The sequence below is a fragment of the Stenella coeruleoalba genome (genome assembly GCF_951394435.1).
Source record: "Stenella coeruleoalba genome assembly, chromosome: 4".
In the NCBI taxonomy this organism is placed as follows: Eukaryota; Metazoa; Chordata; class Mammalia; order Artiodactyla; family Delphinidae; genus Stenella; species Stenella coeruleoalba.
In genome coordinates, this window is record NC_137149.1 from 125325577 (window position 1) to 125350076 (window position 24500).

The 24500-nt window shown below is 42.9% G+C and overlaps 1 protein-coding gene across 1 annotated transcript in view; it reads left to right on the forward strand.

Annotated features, from left to right (window-relative positions):
• The window catches only part of ZNF827 (zinc finger protein 827), a gene marked incomplete at its 5' end in the record, with an annotated part of 180073 nt that overhangs the window by 105052 nt on the left and 50521 nt on the right, over nucleotides 1–24500 (forward strand). The window contains one exon of the mRNA XM_079919486.1: nucleotides 10089–10192. Coding sequence (XP_079775612.1) covers nucleotides 10089–10192 — 104 coding nt within the window. The remainder of the gene's footprint in view (nucleotides 1–10088; nucleotides 10193–24500) is intronic.

The window sequence follows — 24500 nt, forward strand, 5'->3', positions numbered from 1 at the left end:
TAAGTTTAAAAAATAACTTTTAGGGCTTCCCTGGTGGCGCAGTGGTTGAGAATCTGCCTGCCGATGCAGGGGACACGGGTTCGTGCCCCGGTCCGGGAAGATCCCACATGCCGCGGAGCGGCTGGGCCCGTGAGCCATGGCCGCTGAGCCTGTGCGTCCGGAGCCTGTGCTCCGCAACGGGAGAGGCCACAACAGTGAGAGGCCCGCGTACCGCAAACAAACAAACAAACTTTTATTTTCAGAGAATATAGGAGAACATAAAGAAGAAAAAATACCCACTTATAATCAATCCTGCTACCTAGAAGCAGCCACTGCTAAGTTGGTGATGTGTATCCTGGCTGAATTTTTATCTATTTATAGATGTATCCTTTCCTATCAAAACTGGATCCTACTATATATACAGTTTTATAATGTTCTCTTTTACCTAGTAATATATTAAGAATTTCTTTCCATGTCAGTAAACATAACCCAATATTATTCTTTTCATATTTGCATGTCATCATTTATTTAATACGTCTCCTATTATTGGATGTCAAGGGTTTGGTTTGGTTTGGTTTTTCAAGTTGTTGCTAATTCTGGGATAAATTGACTCAAGAAAGCATTCACAGGTTTCAGGCATTTGCTATGAATTGTCTAACTGACTTTCAAAAAGGTTGAATCTACAATTTTACCAGAAGCTAATGAGAGAATATTTTAAAGGTCTCTGTGCTTTATCATTAAAAAAATTTTTTTTTACCGATTGGGAGGTTAAAATGTATATCTTATAGTTAAAACCTTTTCATTTATTGATTCCTGGTGATATCAAGCATTTTATTCATGAAGAGACATTTTTATTTGTTCTTTTTGGGGGTTTTTTTTTTTGGTTTCTTTTTTGGTTTTCTTGCGGTACGTGGGCCTCTCACTGTTGTGGCCTCTCCCGTTGCGGAGCACAGCCTCTGGACGTGCAGGCTCAGCGGCCATGGCTCACGGGCCCAGCCGCTCCGCGGCATGTGGGATCTTCCCAGACCGGGGCACGAACCCGTGTCCCCTGCATCAGCAGGCGGACTCTCAATCACTGCGCCACCAGGGAAGCCCCTTGTATTTTTTTTAATCGTCACTTATTATTCTGTCTGGTGGTTTGTCTGGGTTGAACTTCTTATTTGATTGTTGATATTGATTTTTTTATTACGAAAAATTTTAAAACAAAGTGAAAGGAATAATGCAATAAGCCACCATATTCCCACCACCCAGACTGAACAAATGTTTGCTACACTTATTTCACCAATCTTTTCTTCCTTATATTTTAGATCACATCCCTGACATGACACTCACTCCCACATTCTTTGATATAGATCTCTCTAAAAAATAAGGACATTTTCTGCAATACCATTGTATACCTTACAAATTAACAACACATTCGATTGGTTTTTAATTGCTAAGAAGGTTCTGTTTGATAAGTGTACAGCCTTGTCAATGAGGAGGAGAAGCACATCTTGGCTTTCTTATGACCTCCAAACATTAAAGAAAATCTGGTGCCTATATGCGCAGCCGAATGATGGAGTGACCTTGGTTCTCCATCTGCCCACAAGCCCCATTTAGAAACCCACTGAATCTGCAATGCCAAGTCTCAATTTGTAGATAAATGCCCCGGCTGAAGCTTGCCAGTGTATAACGATTCATTCAAGCTTTACCCACTACAGTCCTTCTTTCTTTGAAAATGTGTGTCCCCAACATGATGGATGACTGGGTTTCCAGGCCTAGCCCCCTGGGGTCATGAGAGGGCTTCTCTGTTGTGTCCCTTTTAAGCTTGAATAGGGAACTTGCTGTTTCAGATGCTCAGGGTTGTCCTCAGGTCAGGGACTCGCAGTTGTTTTTAATCTCGAGCACTCTGCTCCACCGCCACATCCCCTGAGCTGCCACCCAGGGTTCTTTTATTAAAATAAGTAAATAGGGCTTCCCTGGTGGCACAGTTGTTGAGAGTCCGCCTGCCGATGCAGGGGACGTAGGTTCGTGTCCCGGTCTGGGAAGATCCCACATGCCGTGGAGCGGCTGGGCCCGTGAGCCATGGTCGCTGAGCCTGCGCGTCCGGAGCCTGTGCTCCGCAACGGGAGAGGCCACAAGAGTGAGAGGCCCGCGTACCGCAAAATAAAAATTAAAAAAAAAAAGTAAATAAATAAAATCATTCAAGAGTAGGGGTCCTCGGGAGGGACAGTATACATGAGCGCCACTAAAGCTGTGTTTTCTTTCATTATAGATCACCTTTTTAACTGACTGCAAGAAAGTTAACAGGGAAACTGGCACTGACTTTTATATCTAAAATGTTGATATCTGGGCCCGTTTCAGAAGAAGCAGCTACCCAATGTCATCCAAAATGAAATGAGGGCCCAAGCGGGCAGGTAGGATGACCACCTGCTGTCTGCAGTGACACATAGAGATCGCTATACTGGAGCAAAAGGACCTTACCCGGGTTGCAAAGAGAGCTCAAAATCCTTTTACAAAAATCGGTAGACCTAAGCAGTTAATGTATTTCAAATACGATGATTTATAAATATGTTTCAGAACATACAGATATGTAAATATATACAAAAGAAAGAGTCAGCATCCATTATTCTATTACAAATTATTAGCAAATACCCAAGGACAGTAACATTTGAGAAAAAAATAAGCACCACCTAAAGAAAATTGCATTAATCGTGAAAATTAACTTGAAATAATGTTATTTGATCTTTTTTAAAAAATGGAACATCTAAAAATAAAGTGTGTTTGTTTTTCAGTTGTGAGCATATTTTCATGCAAGCTAGTACAGCTTCTCAGAAAGTTTCTTCTGACCTTAAAGTACTTGAAGAAATTTTGAGAAGATAGTTATAACTAATCTAAATATTTCCCCTGTTCCTTATTTTCGAACAATCCTATCTGGATATGTTTGAAAAGCTTTAAAAAAAAAAAGGAAACCGCAACGCTTTGTGTTCTGTGTCAAGGACTATAACCTGTTATTGTTAGCAAGGTGTAGTTTTGTTCAAAGACAATGTTTCCAGTTTGTTCTCATTTCCTTTGGTTGCAAGATGTATACCTGGAGATCCCATGTGGAAGTTACCTGTATCCATTTCAATCTGCAACATTCGTATAACGTGTAGTCAGAAAGTCTTGGGACTAGAGTGAGATTTATTCTTGGAAGAATTTAGTCTGTCGCCTGTCTCTGCTTGAGGCTTTTGGCGGCATAGAGGATTGTTTTCTTGACTAACGCCTCTTGCTTATTTCAAAATGTTAATGCAATGTGTCACTCCTGGGTCTAAGTGATTCAGAGGTCAGTACAATGGTTGTTGATAAATGTATGGAATTTCAGTTCTTAAAAAAATTAACCTGATACATCCATACAGAAAACAATTATTTCAGTGTCCTGACTTGAGAGCTGGGGCTAAGTAGAGATTGAGGCAGTCCTGTTACCAGGACGGACAGATGGCCATCTGGTGCGGTGGCCCAGGGGCTGGGGTCTGCTGGGAGGCAGGTAGCGGCTGCAGAGGGAAAACATTGGCTTCCACAGAACTTTCCCACCCCAGAAGGGGGCTCTGGCTCTCCTTCCGCAATATATAGCTTCTCCGAAACATCTAAGTCAGATAATTTGGTCTTAAAATTTCCTTAAAATAAAAAGAAATGAAATAAAAATTAACCAACATTCTTTTGGACGTATTTAACCAGCTCTTAGAAAAAAATCCAGAAGCCCTGTTATGTTATATGATACATAGCTGAATAAATAATTAAGTACTTTTACTTGAAAAAAACACCATCTTTTTTACTGATTAAAGAAAATTTTGTCTATGTGCGGATTGAAGTCAGAATATCACTTCAGGATGATTTGCCCGAAACGCTTACATTTAATAGAATTTCATTCTACTCTGAAATATGAAGATCTTTCTAGAGTCTGAGGACAAATTCATTGCAGAGCAAAGTCTTTTTGTCTTATTTAATCTTTCTTTTCTATTTGCCATCCCCAAGTTCAGTCCTAAAAGTTATTGTCTTTTAGAAGGAAAAAAAAAATGATTTCTTCTTTGGTGTTCCTTTTAAATTATAGTGCCACTACTAAGCATAAAGTTGTTTTTTCTTAACTTTCTCTTACATACGATATCCACCTTATTCTTTTCCTTTTTTGTCTTGTTCTGCTTTGCTATTGCCATCAAAACAAGAATTCCCGTAACGTGTTGGTTTCAGTGGTGGCACCCCGGGGGGGATGGTTTGTAAGTAGATGGGCCTTCTGTTTTTCACGAAGCCGAACTCCCTGTCGTCACGCAGATGTTAAAGGTGGAAATGTTTGTGCCACAGTCAGCAGTTAGCAAAATGTATCCCTATTTAGAGCCATAATCTTTTATGGACTCTTATTATTTATTGTAAATCTTTTCTTTCTGCAGCGCTGAGCTCTTGACCTCACAGCGCATGCCATCCAATGCCTGGAATTGTCCAGTCACTGTGACACCAGTGCCCCTTCATATTTTAACCCTTAGATTTTCTGCAGGAGAAAAATCAAAATACGCATTCATTGTCCGTTTCATTTTTATTCAGAAAAGAAACTCGAATAAATAAACATTTTGTCTTTTCCAAGTAACAAAAGGCAGGAAAAGTAATGGGGGTGTTTGGCAGTTCGAAGTCTACACCAACATCTTCCAGATGCTGTGTCTGAGTATTTATCGATTATACGAGTTAGCTAGTCTTCAGGTGGCCTGTCGTTGTACAGGACCAAAGGGGAGCCACTGCGGTAGGTGGTGATTTTGTTAAATGAGAATAAGTGACAGTCCCTTCCGCCATTAGCTATTAGTCAAGCTGCTTCTCTTCCAACTTTTTACCGAAAACTGTGGACTAGAAATAAATCATTTTCTGGACAGATTTTGCCTTTTCCACTTCCTAAGCTCTCTTTCTGGTGGAGGGGCTTTTTCACACTAAAATGACTAAATTGAGTCAGGGAGCACGAACCACGCGGCATTCGCAAACTTGCTCCTTTTTTCCTGGAAGAATTGGTGACTATCTAAGCAGTTGAAGGACGGTACACACACGCTTCAGAGTCTAGTACGTCGTAAAATCTGCAGTTCATTGACTCTTTTCCTCCCTGAAAAGTGCAGACCCGCTTCATCCTGAATCGGGTACCTCCGGGGCCTCCCCTCTCTGCCCGCCACCCTCTCCCATCACCCACAGTCCCTGTGGCCTGAACGAGGGGCCGGTTTGTTCACCACAGAGCTGGACGTCCTCTGAGAGCAGATGGGCTTCTGCACTTCACAGACCCTGTGAGGCACAGGAAAAGAAAGGGGACCTAAGGATGACCGTCTCCACATTCTGAGAATGACAGTGCTTGGGGCCAAGTTATAAGTACAGCATCTTCTGTTCTCAGAACACAGGCAGAAAGTTAAAGATAACCAAATCATTTTTCACATGTTCTATTTCTCAATTGAAAAAGCCTTTCTTTGGTGACCTAGGATCCTGCGTACTGAAACAGTACTCCCACCCCACTTCCCTCCCTTCTTCCACTGTCTCTTCCTTTTGTTCTGTCAGTTCCAAGAAGGATCCATGACTTTGTATTGTCCATGTGTTCCCTAGATGTTAAGAGACCAAGCAAAAGGCAGTGTAGCTTAGCTTAATGGGCAAGGGTGCAAAATGCGATGCCAGCATGCCTGGGTTCAAATCCTGTCTCAGCCCACGGGCATGGACAACTACTCACCTTCTCTGTACCTGAGTCTCTTCATCTGTAACATATGGATGATAATAGTAATTGTCGACACCCTATAGAGGGTCCTCGTGAGGATCCAATGGAGTTAATATACACAAAGCCCTTTAGAGCAGGGCCAGATACTTAGTAAGCAATACACGTGTTTGTTGCCATTTTTATTGAGCATGTATGATGTACTAAGAACTTTAACATGAAATATCTTATTTAACCCTTTAGAGCTCCCCTATAAAGATGGTATTTTATTTATTTATTTTTAAAGGTGGTATTTTAAAAGCTTTTTTCCAATGATGAAACAGGCTAGGGAGGTTGTTGACAAAGATCACTTCACCATTAACTGGCCAATATGGAATTCAGACTCAGATCCTTCTGACTCCAAACTCAGTGCTAAACCCCTGCACTCTCACTTCCCAGCGTGAATGGATCCGAACGCGGAGCATCGCCCCGGGCTGTCTGGTCTGAGACATGCTCTGTTAACGTAGTGTCTTCTCTTTATAGATAAGAACTTACACCGGTCTTAAGCTGCTTTGACTTGTCAAAGTTTCTCCATTGACTCTTTGCCCCTAACATTGCCAGTCCTTTTGTGCTTTTCTAGTATCCAGCCTGATTCCCTTCTAATTCTCCACTTCTTCAGGAGAAATCTTTTCTTTTCTATACAGGAGAAAGCTGGCCTCCAGGGTAGAAAATTATTTGCAATGTTGTTTCCCTCAGCGATTGCCTCCGTTTCTTCTGAGCGGCTAGATGGTTATAGGGCTTCACTCCGCATGTGCGTGAAAACCTGTTGAAGAGAACACGTGACGATGCAGAGCTAGCAAAACCTAGGGTGCTCTTCCCAGCACGTAGCGTGGCCGCCTCTGCCTGGTTCACCTGGAAACCTTCGGGTTGGTTGGAAATATACCTGTGGTCTTTACCTGCCCTATTTCTTAAACTATTTTTCAATCTGCCTGTGTCGCTGCCGCTTTGCAGTGTTGGCCACCAGAGTCACCACGTCCCATATGGACTGCTGCTCTGGCCACCTGCCTTGGGTTCTCCAACCCACCGGGCAGAGCTTCCTGAAACTGAAATCATACTGCGTCCCCGCCTTACTGAACACACCGCCGGGCTTTCCAGGACTGTTAGGGCAAAGCCGGGATCCCTGCACTCGGTATGCCCACCCTGCCCGGCACTCCAGCCTCATCCAGCTCTGCAGACTGGCTGTGTCCTCTCACTGTGCAGGGGACACTTCCCCCAGCCCCTGGGAACCCTGACAACCCTGCTCTCCATTCAGGTCTCAGCTCAGCTGTGGTTTCTGCAGGAAAAGCCGCTCCTGGCCAGGCCCGCGCTGTGACCCCACTCCCCTCTCTTCCACAGCGTTAGTCTAGCTGTGGTAGCCACGCAGGTCTTTGAGCCCTCTTAACATTTGCAGCCGTAGCCAGTTTTGCTGACCTTATGTTCCCAGTGCCTAGCATGCCCAAGCACTCACTAAATGGTTACTGCGAAACTGAGGGAAGGAGGGCAGTGCACACCTTTCTCTGTGGCAAGAAGGGTGATATTCCTAGGTACCTTAGGGGGCCTCTCTAGGGGATCTGGGTGTCCCCAAAGGAAGTCTCCACATTTCAGACCAAACAGTTCCATGAGCTTCCTGAACTCTCAGATTCTAGCGTCATTCCAGGGTAACCGAAGGCCCATTGCCTGACGTTTACCCTGTGCCCTTGGGCCAGCAGGTGGTGGTTCCCATGTGAACTGTCCACTCAAACACGAGGATGTCATTGTCACCTTGTATAGATGCTTCAGAGCTAAGGAGGTGGGATTCGAGAAATCTCACACTCTGGGTCTGACCAACAATCCTCCAAGGGCTCTACCTCCTTAGAAGTTCTTTGATTCTAAACAGTTTTCTTTGTGGAAGAGTTAGAAATTAACCGAATCTCTCCAGCAGTCAACGGACCCTTCAATATCAGAGTGACCTTTTCTTCATGCATTTTCTGCAAGGAAACTCTATCCTTTTTGTCGACTCGTGAGGAAAGGTTGATTAATTTATGCTCCCTTTTGAGCTAGACAGAGATACAGATAAAAACAGCTTACGCTGATTGAGCGCTTACTGGTTGCCAGACACTGTGAAAAGCACGTTCCATGAACCATCTTACTCAGTCCTCCTAGAGGGGGTATAGATGCTATTAACGTCCCGCTTTATAGACAAGAAATGAAGGCTCAGAAAAGTTAAGCGATTTGTGCAAGGTCACACAGCCGTAAGTGGTGGAGCTGGAGTTTGGACCTAGAACTGCCCACTCTCAAGTGCACTCTCTTAGCCTCCATGCTGCCTTGCCTTATCCTTTCAGGAGTTTTGTATCACTTGCAGGTTTTGAGTTGTTTGGCACAAAACAACGTGTCTCCCCACTCCCCATCGCTGACTAGCCTACAGCCAGTTCACTTTTTAAGCCTGTTTAAATTGTTTTATGTTTAAGATACAAATAAAAAGCATGCCACACATTTTCAAAACTCTGATGGAAAACTGATGAATTCATAAAGGTGCTAACAAAAGATCAAGATAAAAAAAATGAATTACATGGGACTGAGTGAACTGATGAGGATGATTATAATTTTTGTGACTTTCTGTTTGAATTAAAAAAAAAAACCCACAAGGACTCAGAGGCAAAAAATATACAAATCAGTTTTCACTGCAAAGTAAAGGAGCTGTTGCAGTGGAGGATTACTGGACTGAATGTCAATATTATGACATAGTATGGGTGTGTTTCGTGTTTGGTAATTGCAATCATTGTTGCTTCTGTTGTGGTCGTCCATTTACAATGCTTGGTGTCAGTTTATTTATCTCTTGTAAAAATAAAATACAGTGTGTGTGTGAAAAAAAAAGAGATAAAACAGTCTGAGGATAGGGTAATGATTAAAATTTTATTATCAGAAACAATACGAAAAAAAACCCAGAAAGCATGCCACACAAAGTTGCATCAAATCTAGCCTGAGTCATGTGAAACTATACTGTTAACTGTGTGTTTTATTTTTAAAAGATGGATATGTCTTCCATTTTTATCGTAATCTTTCCTTTTTAATATTTAATAACAGTAACCGGTAGCCTCTTGCCATGTTTAGAAAAGCAGCACCAGTCATGGGAGTCCTAGTTTTGCGTGACCCCAGATCTGTTCCTTCCCCCATCTGCAGTTTTGCAGGAGCCGATCCGGCAGGCTGTACGTCTCTGACTTCCGGGAAGGTTCAGCCAATCAGAGCCTTTGATGTGGTGGGGGTGGGGCTTAAGAAAGAGGCGGGATATTTCCCTCCCTCCCTGCCCTTCCTGTCTGCCTCCTGCTACGGCTGCACCTCTGTGGTCCCAGCTCCCTGCTGGGCAGGCTCACCTTGCCTCCAGCTTCCACCAGGTGACCTCAGTTCCCTGGGCTCCATTTACCTCTGCCTTTTGTCTCTCCAGCCTCAGCTTGCTGGTGGCTTCCTGCTAGCTCTGGGCTGCACTGCTGGCGCCTATGAACCTTCCACCACCTGTGCACCGAGTGAAATTTGCTCTGTTGTACAGTAATAGGGCTTCCCGTGCTCCATGTTGGACTCTGTTGTGTATTCCAGTATTCTCACACGTGATCGCAATATAGTTTTCTTTAGAGGCATGGGAGATGGAGGCTATGACTGGGTTAAAATCCGCTGATTAAAAGCAGCCTAAGTGTTTGTGTTCACTATGGCTGTGGTATAAGGGGAAAACCCTGCCTGGGTGTCTGGTGTCTAGTTCTCACTGAGTCACTAGGGGAGCTTAGAATCACTCAAGTCAAAGCCTCAGTTTCTTGAAAAATGAAAGTGCTCCCCGGGGTCCCTTCTGGCAGCCCCATTAGCTGGCTTTAACTCCTTCCAAACCAAGACAGTTGTAGGTTGCAGACTCAGTTCCTGTGGGGACCAGCGAGTTGTCTCCATCGGCTCTTCGGACCCTGACTCCAGCCATCTGCCCTTCGGAGGGGTGCCATTGGTCCCTGAGGGGTCAGGTGACACAGTGTGGGCGAGCTGGGGCAAACCTGTCACCACTCTGGAAAGACCTCCAAAACAGGCTTTTCTGATCTGACACATGTGCTTGGTCTTCATTCAGGCACAACTCCCTCCCAGATCATACAGTGCAAAAGTAAAATTTACTGCTCAGCTGTCCTGACAGTGGGTTCAACAACGTATCAAAGATGTTGTTTCATCTGTTCACCTTAAGTATACAACCAATCGGCAGAATGTGCAGATGGTACTTGTCTGATGTAATATAGTCTCTCTTTCTCCATTTTAAGCACAATCTTATAGTCTCTAAACAGCATTTTAAAAATACGTTGACCCACATGTTGTTTGTGTATACGTATGTATTTGGGGCCAGATGCTCTGGGTATCTTAAATAACTTTGATTTACTAAACTTCCCTCCTCCTTCCCCACCCCCAGCCCTTTCTTTTCAGAAGATACCTTTAGACAATCACCATTCACCTCCAACTCAAAAGACCTGCTGCCCAGTGAATCTGTGCTTCACGGAAGAATATCAGCTCCAGGTATGGAAACATTGTCGATTTTGCTTCTACTAATGGTTGCTTAAAAATTACTTTTCTGGAATGCGTGGATTCTCAGGTACTGTTGGTTCAGTTTACAGGCTGAAGTTACTCATCTGAAGCTAGGCTTTTGAGAAGAGAGAGAATTTAAATAGCCACAAAAGTTTGTTAAAAGAAAAAGCAGACAGTAAGAAAGCTCTCCGCTGCAGGGGGCTTATTGTTCTTTATCGGCTGATGTTTCATTCGCAGAGTGAATTCCTTTGAAATAGCGAAATATAACCTGGAAATAATTTGCTTTCCACGTTGTCAGTATTTTAGGCAGGCAGCCAGGAAGATGTAGGAGGGCGGTGGCAAGACCGCTAGTCGCAGACCGGGAAGATCATGACCCTGGGGGTGGGCCACCACAAAGAGCACTTCGGTTTCCATGGCAGCAACACAGCTTGTTACGACAGTCTTGCCACCCAGACATCACCTCTGTTCTGAGAGGATCCGCATAGATCCATCTACCACTTCCTTTTGCCACGTCAGCCTCAATGTACAATTCCCTATCCATGCTTCCTTTTTCGTTGCTCCCTTCCCGAGCAGAAAGAAAGACGTGCCTGCTGTCCCCTTACCAACAGCATGGCCATCCCTCAGGACTTAACATGTGCATCTCAGAGTGGTCATGAAATGAGAACGTTTGAGAACCCCTGCCCTGGAGTCTCTCCTCCCTTCCCACCCCTCCCCCACCCCAGTGCCACCCGTCCAGCTGCCAGGAAGCTTTCAGCTCCCAGTCACTAAGAGAATTTCAGAGGCTCCTGGTGGCCTCCACACCCGTGCACGTGTCCAGGAGAGACCAAGGCCACATGTGTGCACGAGGGGCTCACAGCAGGGTTGTTGGCCAGGAATTCCTGCAAGAATAAAGTCCAGTGTCCCCCTCACACGCGAGGAGCCCGTGTCACAGATGCAAACGGCTGCAGAGCTGAGTGTTTTACGATTCAGAAAGAGCCAAGGAGCATCTTCTGAGATACCGGCTTGTGGATGTCACAGGTCGTTGGAAGTGGTCCGTGACAGACAGTGGGGAAGAGGCCACTCTTTGTCGTTCTTTAGTCTTGTGATGGCAGATCCATTTCTTCTCATCTCCAAAGAGTCCAGGTACCTGCAGCCTTGTTAGCCTGGCAGGGCTTTTCTATTCAAACCCCATCAATAACATGCTTACACAAAAACACGTTACATAATACCTGGTTCTGGAGGTGGAAAGAAATTCTGGTTAGTTGATGCCTTCATTCTCAAACAGGGGCTATTGGAACTGCTGTTTACGTCCCACAGTGTCTTTTTGAATAACCATCTCCCTGTTCCCCAAATTATCACCCTGCTGTTAAGTTGATGGATTGTGACTTTCTAATGTCAAAATAACTGCCTAGTAATTGCCTGTCAGAATGCTGTGACCCATACAGCCAAGCATCCCGTGATGTATATAGAAACCCTGCATTGCTGGCTTAATGTGCGGCTTGGCTATATTTTACGAAGGGTTTATTGGTCAAGTTACAGCTCGCCCTCAAAAAGTAATATGTTTAACTATGTGTGTTGTGTTGTCGGGTGGGGAACTTGCTATGATGCGCTTCACAGACTTTTATTACAAATTAGATAAACTCACCCTTAAAAAGTTAACTCTTATTTTGGGGGGAGAAGTCAGCATGACCGGGATTTTTTTTTTAATGTAAATGCACCATTCTTGAGGGGTGATCAGTCTCTGTTCTTGAAAAAGCCTTTCTTTAGGCAGAGGATGGGCAAAATGACTATATTTAAATTTTGCCAAAATAGACAACTAAAAAGGGCCTATTTAAAGCAAGCAAGGTAAAAATGCTTTAGAAATGGAGTTAAAATTAGAAAAATTAAAAGCGGTAAGGACAATCTGGTGATCACAAAGTTCTCGTAATCCGAAGATATATTTTGTAAGGAAAACCTTGATAATTTGGACGAATTGTGGAGAAGACCAATCTGAACTAACAAAAGACTGCAGTACGGAGACTTTTCAAGAAAACATGTGTTTGACGTGTTAATGGCAGTGATAAATGGCCATGGTGTACTACCTACTCAAGCTCCCCAATCCTTTACCCACAATCCTGAAACCCATAATTTTTTGAATAAGTTGTTTGGTGGCAAAACCTAATGGGAGGCTATTTATAGCCTTTATGTATTACGCCAAGGATGAAATCCATACATTTTTGTTGCAGAAATATCAATGTGCTTGATTACGAAGGCCCATCGGAGTGTTACATCAAATAATACCTTATGCACCATATTATCATCTGAAATCAGAAAAGTATGAATCCCAAAATACATCAGGCCCCAGGGGTCTTAGATAGATACGGTGAACATACGTCCGTTCCAGGACTCTGCTAAATGCAGCGCTGGGAACAAAGAAATTTTGAAGCCAAAGATCTTAAGATTCTAGGGTATAAGAATCATAAATTCCTATAGAAGATTTCGGAAGACCAAGTGGGCAGCAGATTTCTGAATCATTGACGATGTGGCAAGAACGAGTTGTCCGAGGCAGATGCTCTCGTACTACGACAGCATCGTTAATGAGGGCCTGGATTCGAGAAAAGGAGGACGGGGATAGGACAGGCAGGAAATGGGCTAGTTGACTAGTTTGGTTAGCTTTGTCATCAGCAGGTTGAAGTAGGGACCTATGGTGGCTGTGCAGAAATGGGGAAGCCAGGAAGGAGATAGCTGGCTTTAGTGACTAGGCAGAAAATCATTTGTTGTTAGTATATAAATAAAAGCGTCAGCATCCTTAGACATCTTCTCTTGGGTAATTTAAATGTCACCATTAAAATATTATTTCCATTCTTTATTTACTTAGCAAACTTCTTGCCACACATCATGTCAAGATAAATGTCAGCCTGGAGAATGATCTCAGAGTCCCAACTAGTGGAGACCATAATTAATGAGGTTTAATGTGCCTAGTTACGATCCAAGAAAGCCCTTGCAAATGCTGAGAACCCACAGCATTAATTCAACAATAGATATTGGTATCTATTTATACACCTCTATCAGTGGGATGAAATTCTCTCCCGTTCGCCTTTGGAGTGAGACCACGGGGCAGGGGAGCGTACCACGTGAGAGTATCGTTGAAGGCCTGGCAGCTCCAGGCCAAAGCGACGCTCGCGGTGGGTTGTGATTGTGTTTCAGGCCTGTGGAGCACGAAGCGAGCGGTGTGGGAGAGAGCAAAATGGGGAGAGGTGGTAGCACCACGGATCATGGAAAAATTGAGAATAGCACTGTTAACTAGGCATTTGCCTTCGGCAGATGGTCTCTAAGACACACAGCTGCCACCATCCCAGAGAAACAGAATAAACACAGAGCTTCGCAGTGTCCTGGACCCGGTTGTTGCCACTATTTCTAGACTGACTTTCCTGTGAACCAAAAAATGCTCACGAGCCAAGACCTAACATTTTTACTTGCTGTGAATGTCTTAGGCGGAGGTAACACCAGGAATCCTTAATAAAACAATGAGTTAAAAGCTGCTGTCATCGTCTGCTGGAGGGATGTGAGGACAAAATAACCTGAAGGCCGTGAATAGATGACTGAGTGCACCCTGGCTAGTGCCGGGGCTGGTGGGTGATTGTACAAAAGAAATAAAAGAGATTTCCTATTATGGGGGAGATAAAATTACAGACTCTGTGTAATTTAATGTACTTTGTCTAATTTATAGTTGTCTCACTTTGTAAAAGATTTATACTGATAGAGGAGAGATTCTGAGGTCAGGTGTGTTTCAGGGCACGAAGGGCAGTTCTGTATAAGCAGTAGACCCATTGCCATGTACCTGCAGCTATTTCTGTTTTCCCGTCGTCTTTCCGAAGCAAAGGCTTTTAAGAGAAGGATTTACGTCTCGGCACTGCTTTTAAGCAGTGTGGAGCTTCAATTCTGTTTTATTATGATTTGAAGTCACAGTATGTTTGCTCTGTATTAAGCCAAAACACAAAAACACAAGCAGAGCGGGTGTGAAGGAAAATGCAGGTCTCCGTGGAACTCTTTCACGGTGTTTGGAGTCACCGATGCTTCTGTTATTTCAGATGGAGCTTAGAGTCAGACAATGTAAAACATATCAGCAATTGTATTTGTAAATCCCTTCACCCATTACTTGCTAAACTCCCTTTAAAAAAAGAAACTCTTTTTGCTGTTATTGTTCATAACATCCAAACAAGAAGAACATGGGCAAAATTTAGTTCAAGACTTGATTTGCCAATCAGGTTTGATGTTAAATAAAAAGGCACGTTTAGAATAGTCTGCCTTGTCCCCAGGCCAATTCTTGATCCATTTTCCTCTATCTGTTCTGCCAATCACTCTAATACAAGTGGTACCATGTCATATACACTTTTCTGAAATCTAAATTAATGGTGCCTTGCATTAGAGTGCCACCAGTGACTGACTCTTGGCCTGCCGTGCAGCTGCCCAGATAGGAATGACCTCTTTCAGGCAGTGGGTTTAAAAGATGTGCATGTCACCTTTGTTTATGTTAAGACTTCCCGACTCATATCTCGAGAGAGAGACATATCAAGCTTTCCTGGATTACAGCAAAGTGTTTTCTTCAATCCTTTTTCAAACACAGCAGATTCTTTTAAAATTCAGACTAAGTCATGGATAAACAGTAGAACATTGGGTGTTGTTTGGTGTGTATCATTTTGTGGCTTAAGCTCCTTTTTGATTAAACAGATTCATCCTGTACAGAGGAGGAAGTTAATAGTTATCAAGGACCTGCTAAATTGTCAGGCCTGGGATCTGTGTCATCTCATTTAATTTTGAAAACAACCCGTTGAGACATAGGAATTATGCTCAATTTACAGGAGACTAAATGGAGGTTCAGAGAGATTTAATACCCTTTTTCCAGTTTTATTGAGATATAATTGACGTATAACATTGTATTCATTTAAAATGTACAACCTAATGATTTGATATACGTATTTTGCAGAATGATCACTGCAATAAGTCTAGTTAACATCCATCACCTCACATTGTTACAAATTTTTTTTCTTGTGAGAACCTTTAAGATCTGTTCTCTTAGCAGCTTTCAAACCTGCAATGTGTATTGTTAACTACAGTCACCGTGCTGTACATTTCATCCCCAGAATTTATTTATCTTATAACTGGAAGTTTGTACCTTTTGCGGAGACATTGCAGATTTCACGGGTTCAGAGATATTGTGGGTTCAGTTCCAGGCCACCACAATAAAGCAAATATTACCGTAAAGTGAGTCACACAAATTTTTTGGTTTCCCGGTACATACAAAAGTTATGTTTACACCATACTGTAGTCTATTAAGTAAGCATTATGTCTAAAAAACAACATGCATGCCTTAGTTAAGAGATATTTTATTGCTAAAAAATGCTAACCATCATCTGACAAGGCATAGTTGCCACAAACCTTCGATTTGTTAAAAAAAAAAAAAAAGCAATATCTGCGAAGCACAATAAAGCAAGATATGCCTGTAATAACTTGTTCAGAATCATCCAGTTGGTGAGTGGCAGCCCGTGAATTCAAACCCAGAACTCCACGGTGCATTTTCTCTCTTTCTGCCCTGTCACACTGCCTCCTAAGTCAGATATGCGTCACCAGCAAAGCAGCACATCTCTCCAGGGTTTGCCCATACGTACTCCCAGTTGACATTTGACGTATTACTGATGGATGGCCTTCTTTTAGTTAGGAATAAAAAGTAGTCCTTTAAATAAGATATTTCAAAGCAGTGACAAGATAAGAATGTACTGTTTATTAATATAATGCTAATTTTGTCCTCTTCCCTTTTAATTCTTTTCTTTCTTCCCTTAACGCCTCGATATCTAGTAATCATAGTCACTTGGAATGTTTCTTTCAGTCAAGAAACTTAAAGAAACAATGTTTCTTTTCAGTAACCTTTTTTTGCGGTATGCGGGCCTCTCACTGTTGTGGCCTCTCCCGTTGCGGAGCACAGGCTCCGGACACGCAGGCTCAGCGGCCATGGCTCACGGGCCCAGCTGCTCCGCGGCATGTGGGATCTTCCCGGACCGGGGCACGAACCGTGTCCCCTGCATCGGCAGGCGAACTCTCAACCACTGCGCCACCAGAGAAGCCCCTCTTTTTCTTTCTTTCTTTCTTTTTTTTGTGGTACGCGGGCCTCTCACTGTTGCGGCCTCCGTTGCGGAGCACAGGCTCCGGACGTGCAGGCTCAGCGGCCATGGCTCACGGGCCCAGCCGCTCCGCGGCATGTGGGATCCTCCCGGACCGGGGCACGAACCCGTGTCCCCTGCATCGGCAGGCGGACTCTCAACCACTGCGCCACCAGGGAAGCCCGCTTTTCAGTAACCTTTAATGGATTGTCTGAGACGTAGAAATAGTCTCATGAACCTGGTTAAAACCTCCTGATTAAATAAGACACATAACACTGAAGTGAGTGGTGATCTGATCAGCGATGCAAAAGGAAAAGTTCTCCACTGGGAATCAGGAGAACCCGGGTTTAGCCCTAGCTAAGCTTCCAGTAGAAAGAGAATAGACGAGCTTCAAGCTTCTTCCACATCCCCTCTTTTTCAAAAACTGCCATCTGTAGTGGTACTGTGACCTCAACTCAGGTTTCTTTATTTTCCTTGTAGAGCCAAAACTATATGCTGGTATGCGGAACAGCAGTTTAGTCTACTAGAAATTCTACCACACCCACTAAGAGTTGGGGAAGGGACATAATCCTCGAAGGACAGTACTGGGGATGGTAGTGACTGAGAAGTGGGCACAAGAAGGGCATCTGGGAAGATGGACCATTTCATTTCTTGATCTGGCTGCTGATTACATGCATGGGTAATTCTGTGGAAATTCATCAAGCTGTGTTAGGGCTAACTGTCTTATTCACAAATAGGTGGGTCTTGATGCCACGTGGCCACCTCCAGGTGGCCTGCATCTTCACTTCAGAGACCGAAAGTGATGATGACGCCAGCTGTCTTTCAAGTAGACAATTTTTAGTTTATAGGAACATTTCCATTCGTAGCACAAAATTGCCCCGAATTAAGTGACATATAGGTTGATATCTCTGATTCCCGTTCTGTTTCAAATTGGGAAAGTATTCTGCACTGCTTATAGCATTTCTCTGATGTACTTACAAAAGGTGAGCTATGTAGTCTGTCCAGCTGTTTACTAGAGGGAGAAGTTTTTGTTGTTACACAGCTTCCTGACCCAGATAATGTTATTTAAGGCTAAAAATGATGTGCTCGCAACTAGTTCCATCTGTCCCTCAGCAGACTAGTTTGGTCTCAGTCAGAGTGTAGGTGAATTCCAAAGGGGAGCTGTTGACTCCATTAAAAATTCTTTGAAGAGAAAGGTTGTGGTGTTCACATACTGAAGGGGTTTAATTGTGGTAACCTTTCCAAAGGAGAAATTTATCTCCAGTTTAGATGCCTCACCTGAGCTATCTGTGGAAAGCCACGAAGACAGAGGACAAAACTGTGGTCGCTGTGCTAAGTCCCTTTATCTATGCCCAGATAGCACCGGGGTTGAGTCACTTGGTATTGAAGATAATCATCAACTCTTTTGTGTTTGTACTTTGCGGGAAATGGTGACATCCAAAAGCCCTTTTAAAAACCCAGTTTTTTGGGCTTCCCTGCTGGCACAGTGGTTAAGAATCTGCCTGCCAATGCAGGGGGCACCGGTTCGAGCTCTGGTCCGGGAAGATCCCACATGCCGCGGAGCAACTGAGCCTGCGCTCTAGAGCACACGAGCCACAACTACTGAAGCCGCGTGCCTATGCTCCGCAACAAGAGAAGCCACCGCAATGAGAAGCCCGCACACCGCAACGAAGAGTAGCCCCCGCTTGCCACAACTAGAGAAAGCCGGCACACAGCAATGAAGACCCAATGCAGCCAAAAATAAATAAATAAAATAAATTAGTTTTTTTTTTTAAGCCAGATTTTGTTATGTAAATTAGTTCATTTGTGTCATATTTTAGATTCCATGTATAAGTGATATACGATATTCATCTTCCTCTGAATGAGTTACTTCATTTAGTATGATACTCTCTAGGTCCATCCATGTTGCTGCCAATGGCATTGTTTCATTCTTTTTTATGGCTAAGTAAACATACTTGTGGTTACGAAAGGGGAAGGGGGGTGGAATTAGGAGTTTGAGATTAGCAGATACACACTACTATATATAAAATAGATAAACAGCAAGGACTTACTCTATAGCACAGGGAACTATATTCAATATCTTGTAATAAAATATACAGGAAAAGAAAAACTCCAGTTTGAGGACTGTGTTTCTCAGGTGTTTCTCAGGTTAGGTCCCTGAGGCTGTGACCACTTCGGCCCTGGCCTGATATCTTCCTGTGAGCAGAACATAAAATTTTCTGCACGCCATTTATAAGGCCTCTGCGGTGCCTGTGGTTGTGTTTTTACTTTTGCAGAGACCATTGAGATGCCTAGAGAATGAATAGTGCTGTAAAAGGTCAAATTCTTGAGTATGTGTAATGGACGATGGAGAATATTTGTTTGAAAATTGCCATGTGGTGACCCTGGCTTCAGTTTGGGACCGGCTAATTCAAACTACAAGGCCTTTTCTGTATATACAATACGTTCTTCCATTCCTTTGCTATCAAAGATACATATTTTCATTTCATGCAATTTCTTCTTTGTGTTTATTCCTTTGCAGGGCAGCAACTGCCCTCCGGTAACCAGTGTAGAAAAAAGAAAAGCCATTCCGCTTACAGACTAGACCATCTATTTTTCATTCAAACGGATCCATTCTGTATTCCCACATGTAGGCCCAACGGGGACCTCTCTGCAGTGAGAGAGACACCCCTGCCCCACGTCACACCACAGCCCTTCCTCCATGTGGTTGTTGGAATGACTGTCAGGGCTTCAGCTAGGGGCTGTTCTCTCTCATGCAGTGTGTTTCCTTTAGCAAAGTCCTTACCATTTCTCTTCTCCATCTATCATCCAGAAAAGGAAGGTGTGAATTAGAAGTGCAAAAGTATGGACAGTCTTTGCACTGGCTTCATGAGATCCCTGGTTCCTCACGTCCTCCTCTGGAGTTCTACTGAGACGTCCCGCACAGGGGTCTCGCAAGTTCTCTGAATTCAACAGGTCCCAAACTAAACATATTCCCCACCCGACCCCTGCTGTCTCCATCCCTCCCCTCCCCAAATAATTAAAACTGATTAAAACCCTCTGCTCTGTCTTTTTTTCCTACCTTGCTGAGTAGCATCATTGCCTCCCATGGCACAAATCATAAGGTTCGATACCATTTGTTTGCATTCCTCCAGAAACAGACCCCAAGGCAAGGATTTACGCAAGGAGTTTTGTAGGAAGCAAGACCAGGAAAGCTTGGGAGAGGGATGGGAAAGCGGGCCAGGGAACGGCAGGCAGTCAACAAAAGGTTCCTTCTCAAACAGGTTACCTATGTAGACAACTGGAGATTAATGTCACTGGGGGACTCTGGGAAGCCATGGAGGACACACACCTCAGAACTTTCTACTGGAGGGACTGAGAGAGGTGAGATTCAAGCTTCTCCCAGGAGAGTCAGTTCCCCAACACCCTGGTCTTACTACACAGGTGGTCAAAGCAGGCTCCCATGGCCAGAGGAAGCCCTTGGCAAATGTTGGCACATGCTGGCAGTGGGAAGGCAGGTGCTGAAGTGATAAAGGCAAGGCGATGGCGGGAGAGGGGGCAAGAATGACAGTATTTGCTGCATCGTTTTCCATTACTGCCTCTTCTCCACCTTCCACTTCTAACCAGTTACCCTGCACGATTCTTCCTCTTACCTCTCTCCTAAATGCACGTTTTCCTTTCTTTCCCAACTGCCAATAAGCTTGTTCAAGTCTCCATCATTAGTCCTCTGGGTTACAACAGTGGCCTCTCTCAGGTCTTCCTGTCTCCAGTGTCACCCCTGATGGTCCCGTCTTCCCATCCTGCAGCCGTAATCTTTCTAGGAGGCATATCTCATCATCTCACTCTCAGGCCTAGTGGCTTCCCATTACCCTCAGGATAAAGTTTAACTGACACCTGCAGTCTTTCCCTACAGGTTTGTTTTTCTGTTTTCTTTTTTAATAGCCTCTGCATTCCCCTTCCACTCCAAAACTGGACTAGGTGCTGCTTCCTTTGATCTCCTGGGGTATTTAGAATTTCCTGTTTATTTAAGCATCAGCCTTCTCCCTTAGCTGTAAACTCCTTGGTGGGCATAAGCTGCCTTGTTGACCATGGTATCTCCCAGAAGCCACCACCAAGTGTAATCGCTCATCAATCTTGGATGAAGGCATATTGTTGAACAACTATGTTGTTTGTAGAGCTAGTGTTAAATGTTCTAAGAGATATCTGATGAGACTTTGATTATGACACAGATCCGATTTTGACTGTAGGTTAAAATGGACCTCTTTATAAATGTAAGGTGTGCAATAAAGCTTTTTTCAAATACAGTTGGTCTCCCTAGCTAATGTGGGTAACTGCCGTGACATAATTGTCTTTTTAGAATTAAACGGTTAAGCTTGACAGGAGAAAGATTGCAGGGCTATTGTGTTCATTTTTTTCACCTTAGGTATAGATCTAACTGCCACAAATTTCTGAGGGCAGAGAGTGGAAGGTGGAGGTCCAAGAAGACTAGATGGTTTGATGTGAAAGGTTAACACGGGAATTAATGTGAAAACCCAATACTGATTTTCATGCATAATAATAAAACTTCCCAGGCATAAAATTCCCTACGTCATTAGTCTCATATTAAAAAGTTTGGAATTATTTCAGATAGAATTGTTTTCCCATCCGTGAGCCAACCGCTTTATGAGATAAGCTTCTCTTTTAATGTAAATTATTTTATTGAGAGACAGTGTTATATTTTGATCCAAATAGGGCAAAAGTTCACATAAGAGTCTTTCATTCATACTAAGGGGAAACTGTGTGAGACAGATTTGAATTCAGGCCTGACGCTCTCTGGAATTTGGGCAGCCCATGAAAGGGAATTTTTTTTTCTTGCAAATTATTAAAAAATGATACATGGCTTTTTCCTCTTGCTTGGGAAATGTCCCCCAAATTTTCTGACACTTCCTCAGTTGTTTCTTACACCTGAAGAGAGAAACAGTTTTCTACAGCTGTCGGGCTACACCCCTCCCTACTCTTACACCTTTCTCCTCACCTCTGCAAGAATCAACTGAGATGAGCCCCCTGGAGTTGGAGATTCCCACACATACACAGCCGTTTCTGCCCTCAGCTACCTGTCTTCTCCAGGGCACTCTGTCTCATCCCCATCTTTTCCTTCTCTTTTTCTATCGTGAGCCATTGTGGGGTTTACATGAGGCAAGCCCTATGTTAAATATTCTACTAAAGATGTCAATAAGAAATGAATTCTCTAAGTTACAGAGAAATACAGTGCTCCCTGTTATTTTGTGAACTTTAACCTTCACGTCCCATTCTAGGAATTTAATCTACCAATAAACTTGAGCAAGCAACACTAAGGTGTATGGACAAGGCTGTGCTCTCCACATAAATATATGAAAACAAATTAAATGTTCATAGGTAGGGAACTGGTGAAATGAACCATAGGACATTCGCTGGAAAATTCCAGAGCTATTAAAAAAGGGTAAAGGAGATCTTTGAGAATTTATATGAAATGATGTCTAAGATATATTGTTAGATTTTAAAAAACAAAAAGCTGGCTACAGACAATATGTGTGACATGATCCCATTTATATATTTTTTAAAGAGGTGGTATATATATATATATATATATTTTTTTTTTTTTTTTTTTTTGCGGTACACGGGCCTCTCACTGTTGTGGCCTCTCCCGTTGCAGAGCACAGGCTCTGGACGCGCAGGCTCAGCGGCCATGGCTCACGGGCCCAGCCGCTCTGCGGCATGTGGGATCTTCCCGGACCGGGGCACGAACCCGCGTCCCCTGAATCGGCAGCATCAGCAGGCGGACTGTCAACCACTGCGCCACCAGGGTAGCCAGAGGTGGTACATTTTATGTGCACATAAAATGCTTGCATGTGTGGAGATAATTTCCCCACAGATAAATTCTGAACGGTGATTAGCACAGGAGTGAAAAGGACTGAGAGAAGAGGGATAGTAAGTGAGAGGCGTTCTTTCATTTTTCAGTTTGTATCCTTTGTTCTATTTTTTTTACCATTATTTACACTTTTATAATTTTTTAAAGTTATCAAAAGTAAAGTGAGATACTTATGTGTTCAAATCAATTTTTTTTTTTTAGAATCCATCGTTCTATGATTCATAGGATGACTTGGAGCCCTAATGAATAATCTCTAAATTAAGTGAACTGCTAAAAATACGGATAAAGCAATGATTCTTAGCCATCTTCCCTCGGTGAACTCCCCCAGCTAGAGGCCAGAGTTAAATGAGTGTTTCATACAGTTCATGAGAATGTAAATCAAGTTACAAATCTGCATGAATGGTGTGACCGCATGGTTTGTAAAACTGTGTGCATACAGGGGAAAGATCAAGAAGGATAGAAATGTTAACTGTTGTCTCAGGGTAATTAGGATTTCAAGTGACTTTTACTTATATTTTATGGACTTCCATTTTTACCATAAACATGCATTATTTTTATCATCAGACACATCATTTGAACAAAGGTGAAGCTATCTTGTTTGTTCTGATACTGAATGCTTGACACCACTTGGAAGTTTTTATCATGAGGTTAATGCCTGGAGCTTTGGACAAGGAGACCAACTTCAACAGAACCATGTTCAGATGTGACCCCAGAAAAAATGGTAGACCTACAAAAGTGAACGGAGATATTTTCAGCTGCAAGAGATGAAAATGTTGGAAAAAGTCTTGTAAGGGATGTTTGGAACGTAGAACCTATCTTAAGGTATCAAAGCACTTCAGACTAAGGGATACCAGCCATTCGCACGTCTTGCGCTGATTGGCAACTACTGCCTTCATGATTTCCTCATCCTCTGTTACATTCACCCTTGGGTACCTTCTTCCCAAGGTAGATGCAGGGCTTTCCAGTCAAAATGACTCATCCATCTGCAAATTCTAGGTCCTTGCCTTAAGTATCCAGGAATGAGTCACTCAGATCAGTTGCTTCTCTTTTAACTTGAATGGAATTAGACTCTGGGATGTTCAGTTGAAAGATTCATGAATCAGTAGGTCCCAGGAAAAGCAGTGGTGAGGTTATCAGGGAAATCAGCTCTATTATAGGAACAGGAAACAGAATAATTAGGGAGTCAGATAACCCAGAGGTAGAATGATATACAAATAAATTAATTAATTAATTAAAAAGATTAGGTCCAAACTCTGGTTGTCAATCTTTGCTGGAGTGTGGAGGCAGGAATTAATGGGTTATGCGGATTTGAGGTAACTATTTTGTCTTAAAGGCAAGATGACTCATACAAATTACTTTTTTTGCTCACTAATTTTGTATGTACTGTGTAGGTACTTGCCAAAAGAAAAGCAGGGGAAAATTTTACTCAGGAAAAAAAAAAATGTGTACTCTTGCAAATGCTTTTAACATGTAGGCATGCTTTCGGTATGTGAAAGTTATTTTTGACACTATTTTTGGCCAAATTGTTTTTCATTTTTATGAAAAATGTTAATTTTTAAAGCACTCCGGTCTATCTCCCAACTGTTACTTTTATCACTCGAAAATGTGGTATTTTAAAAATATCATCACTGGTGTCATACTAAGACTTGCCTTGGATTACAAGCCTTTCATAGTAATTAATGTCTTTTTTTAAAGGCATTTGGACATGAAAAAGGAATAAAATGAAAGTTCACCAAAATGTTCATAGCAGTTGTCTTTGGGTAATGATGGGAACTGTCGTTGTGGTTTGGGGTTTTTTTTTCCCCCACTTGTCTGTGTTCTTCTAGTTTTCTATAATGAGCATGGAACACTTATAAAGAAAAAATCAAATTTATTAGAGGGAGTAAGTTTGTTAAGGGAGAAAGATAAGAGTCATGTTGCTTTGAGTTGCACTATAGTCATTCTCATGGTCACACACAAGATGGGCCTTTGTCCAAGGCTCCCAAACATCTTGTGTTACAATGAATAAATATTGGTAGAGTTGTTTCAAAAATTTTAAATTACGTATCCAGTAAGTTATTAACAAGGGCTGTGAAATCCTCATATGAGATACAAATATGACCGTAGTCTTTTAAGTACATATTTCAGTTTGGCTATTTACTAAGTTCACTTGAGGAATGATTGAAGTTTGAGGATCGTTCCTTATTTTCAACCTTACAAGGGAGATTAATGAATTAAATTTATCTTAGGGCACCAGCTGTTGGAGAAGAAGTGCACACCATCTTATTTAACTGGTCGCTGAAAACGGTGTTTAATAGAACAGCCCTTTGTACGTTAC